This window comes from Rhinichthys klamathensis, unplaced genomic scaffold (genome assembly GCF_029890125.1).
Source record: "Rhinichthys klamathensis goyatoka isolate OS25496 unplaced genomic scaffold, OSU_Roscu_1.1 h1tg000642l_1, whole genome shotgun sequence".
In the NCBI taxonomy this organism is placed as follows: Eukaryota; Metazoa; Chordata; class Actinopteri; order Cypriniformes; family Leuciscidae; genus Rhinichthys; species Rhinichthys klamathensis.
In genome coordinates this window covers 13,015-17,875 of record NW_026607088.1, presented here as the reverse complement: position 1 = coordinate 17,875, position 4,861 = coordinate 13,015, and the positions used below count along the sequence as shown (strand labels likewise).

At 36.7% G+C, this 4,861-nt stretch overlaps 1 protein-coding gene across 1 annotated transcript; it reads left to right on the top strand.

Moving 5' to 3' along the window:
- Positions 1 to 1,660: 1,660 nt before the first annotated feature.
- pts (6-pyruvoyltetrahydropterin synthase) lies at positions 1,661 to 4,658 on the top strand. The gene is made up of 6 exons (XM_056241432.1): positions 1,661 to 1,777; positions 3,252 to 3,331; positions 3,440 to 3,462; positions 3,604 to 3,660; positions 4,371 to 4,441; positions 4,526 to 4,658. Exons 1-6 carry the CDS (start codon positions 1,713 to 1,715, stop codon positions 4,647 to 4,649), a joined length of 420 nt encoding a protein of 139 aa, XP_056097407.1. The 5' UTR covers positions 1,661 to 1,712; the 3' UTR covers positions 4,650 to 4,658.
- Positions 4,659 to 4,861: the final 203 nt, after the last annotated feature.

Here is a 4,861-nt window from a genome sequence, read left to right as displayed (position 1 = left end):
AACACCTGTTCAATTTCTCATTAATGCAATTATCTATTCAACCAATCACATGGCAGTTGCTTCAATGCATTTAGGGGTGTGGTCCTGGTCAAGACAATCTCCTGAACTCCAAACTGAATGTCAGAATGGGAAAGAAAGGTGATTTAAGCCATTTTGAGCGTGGCATGGTTGTTGGTGCCAGACGGGCCGGTCTGAGTATTTCACAATCTGCTCAGTTACTGGGATTTTCACGCACAACCATTTCTAGGGTTTACAAAGAATGGTGTGAAAAGGAAAAAACATCCAGTATGCGGCGAAAATGCCTTGTTGATGCTAGAGGTCAGAGGAGAATGGGCCGACTGATTCAAGCTGATAGAAGAGCAACTTTGACTGAAATAACCACTCGTTACAACCGAGGTATGCAGCAAAGCATTTGTGAAGCCACAACACGCACAACCTTGAGGCGGATGGGCTACAACAGCAGAAGACCCCACCGGGTACCACTCATCTCCACTACAAATAGGAAAAAGAGGCTACAATTTGCAAGAGCTCACCAAAATTGGACAGTTGAAGACTGGAGAAATGTTGCCTGGTCTGATGAGTCTCGATTTCTGTTAAAAACATTCAGATGGTAGAGTCAGAATTTGGCGTAAACAGAATGAGAACATGGATCCATCATGCCTTGTTACCACTGTGCAGGCTGGTGGTGGTGGTGTAATGGTGTGGGGGATGTTTTCTTGGCACACTTTAGGCCCCTTAGTGCCAATTGGGCATCGTTTAAATGCCACGGCCTACCTGAGCATTGTTTCTGACCATGTCCATCCCTTTATGGCCACCATGTCCCCATCCTCTGATGGCTACTTCCAGCAGGATAATGCACCATGTCACAAAGCTCAAATCATTTCAAATTGGTTTCTTGAACATGACAATGAGTTCACTGTACTAAAATGGCCCCACAGTCACCAGATCTCAACCCAATAGAGCATCTTTGGGATGTGGTGGAACGGGAGCTTCGTGCCCTGGATGTGCATCCCACAAATCTCCATCAACTGCAAGATGCTATCCTATCAATATGGGCCAACATTTCTAAAGAATGCTTTCAGCACCTTGTTGAATCAATGCCACGTAGAATTAAGGCAGTTCTGAAGGCGAAAGGGGGTCAAACACAGTATTAGTGTGGTGTTCCTAATAATCCTTTAGGTGAGTGTATATACTGTATACTACATGTATTAATATTATACATACACACACACATATAAACATTTGTTAACATATTAAATTAATATTTTATATATATATATATATATACACAGACACACATTTATATATTATAAATCACATTTAATGTTATTTATAATAGATGAATGTATGCGTGTATAGCCTATATATAATATTACTTTAATATATTAACAAATGTTATACATGTAAATGTTATATATATATATATATATATAAATGTGTGTTATGTAATATGGAATAATATGACATTTGTCCAGATGTGAGAAGACACGTGATGATCATGAGGAAAGTGCTGATGTCACACTGTAATCGATTAGCGCAGATGAAAGGCGGCTCGACTAAGCCACGCCCCCACTGACCATGGAACTGTCTGATATTGATCAGAGCATCTGTGACTTATAAAGCTCGTTGGACTGTAAACACAGACTTATAAAGCTCGCTGAGACTTATAAAGCTCGCCGGACAGTAAACACGGAGAGGTTTCTGAGAGGAACATGTCGGAGCGCGTCGGCTTCATCACTCGCGTGCAGAGCTTCTGCGCGAGCCATCGCTTACACAGGTACAGCTCTCTATCATACCTCATCTACCAAACACATCAGAATAATAATACAATTATACTCTCTTCAAACAATGCTTCGCCTTCTGGATTCCATTCCAACAACAACCAGTCTGAAAATTGTGAATAAGCTGAAACCATAGACTGTAAAAAAAGGCTGAAACTACTTGTTGCAGGAAGTCAGCAGTAAAAATGCTGCGTCATCACGAGGGAATTATGGGAATTGCAGTTTAAAACATCCAGATGCTTTATTAGGATGTAAACAAGACTTAATTGGCTTAGTTCGTTTAATTTGGAGCTTCATCCCACATCAGCTCTTTAATCAAATATGTGGCCTACCATTTCTGTTATCATGTGACTATAATATTTCTAAAATCCCTCTCATATTTCACCTCTCGCTTGGAAAATTTGCAACTCTCACAATTTCTCTCCTCGCGCCTCCTTCATTAATAACGCCATAACTAATAAATCTTTCAGTCACTGGTTTAACAGAGACATTCATCATTTTATGAAATTGTTTGACACTCATGGAATCTTTTGACTTATTATGAACAATTCATGCTTAATCTCAATTATCACATCATTTCCGACTGATAACAATAAATATATTCATTATATTATATATTAATCACAATTTCCCCGTATTTAATCCAGTCATCAAAGCTGTTCCTCTAACCCTTATTCAGCTTGTTAAAGTTATATTTGCTATAACTCTCCAACAGTGACTAAACCTAAATTAATATTAGACTGTGTTGAATTAACTGAGGACAAAATGCAATAACAAATATATATATATGCTTCTAAAACAAAATAAAAATATCTCTGAGAGGGATTGTGTTGGAGCTGTAACTGATTATATTATCTGGAAGAGATGCTTGCATAATCTCCTTTAATATTGTATTAATAATAAAGTAAAAGTAGCCTACACTTTCTTCTTAAATCTTTAATTTCGAGATATTCTGATATTGATGATTTCTGTTGCTTTAGTGGAAGTGAGGAAGAGAAGTTCACTCGCTTGTTTGTTTTTATGTAGAGTTTTCAATAGATTTTGGATAAAACTGGAATAAATGATCTTTAAATTAGTGAAAGTTAAAAACTGTCTTACGTTAAAATGTTGTTTTCTTTTATGAGAACACAAGTAACAAAGACCCAGAAATCATTGTTTAATCTTTATATTTTAATGGCATGATTTTCTTTAGGCGTTTTCTATTGTTATGTGTCTTCATTAAGATCAATATCTATATATAAAATATTATGACCGAATCTCTAATGTAATATCATCATATATATATAATATTTTATTGCGCTGTGTTTGGTTCTGTATGCAAATAATAATAATAAAAATAACAGTGTAAAACGTCCGGCCTAAACCTTGATTTTACCAATAAATGTCTTCAACATCGGCCTATTTTAAGTCATTGTCAAACGTATTTATTTATTATTATTGTTTGTTTGTTTTTTGTTTTGTTTTTTTTAGCAAATCTTTAAGTGATGAGGAGAATAAAATAATATTTGGGAAATGCAACAATCCTAATGGCCATGGTCATAACTATAAAGGTGAGCCGTTATACAAGCATAAATTATGAGCACATTAGAAATTAATATATCATACATTTTTCATGCATGCACACAAGTAAATATGTTCATGATATTTGTGTTTTCTAGTTGAAGTGACGGTGCGAGGAAAGGTATGGAGTAACCAGCTCACATTTTAATATCTGTGTATCGTGAACTGTAATGATTTGTGAGTGTGTGTGTGTGTGTGTGTGTGTGTGTGTGTGTGTGTGTGTGTGTGTGTGTGTGTGTAATAACGCTCGTGTGTTTTATAGATCGACAGAAACACAGGCATGGTGATGAATCTGACGGACCTGAAGGAGTGTATCGAGGTCACACTCTTTACACACATTCACAATTATCTGTACAGCGCTTTTCACAACACACACACACATCGTTCCAAAGCAGCTTTACAGAAAAGTCCACATTACAGTTTACAGTGATCTGTTATCAGAGGAGACCGTCTGAGTTATGCATGTCAGAAATATACATTTACAAAATCACAGTTAGCAAAAAAATTATTAATTTAAACAATGTAATAATTTAAGGCCGAAGCAATGAGCTCATTGAAGTAATGAATACTTGACATTTTGAAAAATGTAGCATTGATAAATAAGAATAGTTGTATAAAAGTTATTATATATTAAAGTTAATATATACATTTTGTGTTCATTCAGGACAAATATGACATTTTTATCCCAGTCATTGCAAAGACAAAAGTCTCTCATATTTACCCGAATCTACAGTTTATGATTTTTGCTTGTGAATTCTTTTAGCCGTTCTACAATGATTGAAATAGTCAAATAAACACAACACATGATAAATGGCAAACAGAAGGTGTGAGCACTCGTACAACCACTAAATATGCAACGTTGTTAATAAGTTATATTTTATAGTTATATATATATATATATATCTTTTCTTTTTCTTTTAACTATTTATTAATTTTGAATTATATTGCTATATGCTCTGTAGCACTTTGAGATTGCTTTAATGTAAAGTGCAATACAAATAAAATGTATTAGTATTATTCTATTTTTAGGAGGTCATCATGAAACCTCTTGACCATAAGAACCTGGACCGGGACGTTCCTTACTTTGCTGATGTGGTCAGGTACGACTGAGGCTTTTCGCCACATATCAGTCATGATACACTCATTATAATGACGTGTGTGTGTGTGTGTGTGTGTTCATGCAGCACTACAGAAAACCTGTCCGTGTTTATATGGGACGGCATGGCGAAGCTTCTCCCGCCGGACAGCCTGTACGAGATCAAGGTGTACGAGACCGAGAAGAACATCGTGGTGTACAGAGGAGGATAGAGACGTGATCTCAGAGCCGCAGAACGCATATTAATAAGCGGGAGCGACTCCTGCGGCGCTGCACCCAGAACAGCAGATTACTGTAAGACACAGACTGAGGATCAGCGGGGAGAGTGATCCTATTACACACTGAGAGATTACACACACACACATGCACACTCGCACACACACACACACACAGCACCCCGTCTTTTAGATTTCTCAAAGCCTTT

Excerpts from the sequence above, each read along its gene's own strand:
- pts (XM_056241432.1), top strand. The coding sequence starts at position 1,713 with ATGTCGGAGCGCGTCGGCTTCATCACTCGCGTGCAGAGCTTCTGCGCG. Across the intron at positions 1,778-3,251 it reads GCGAGCCATCGCTTACACAG|CAAATCTTTAAGTGATGAGG; the intron begins GTACAGCTCTCT and ends TGTTTTTTTTAG. Across the intron at positions 4,442-4,525 it reads TACTTTGCTGATGTGGTCAG|CACTACAGAAAACCTGTCCG; the intron begins GTACGACTGAGG and ends GTGTTCATGCAG.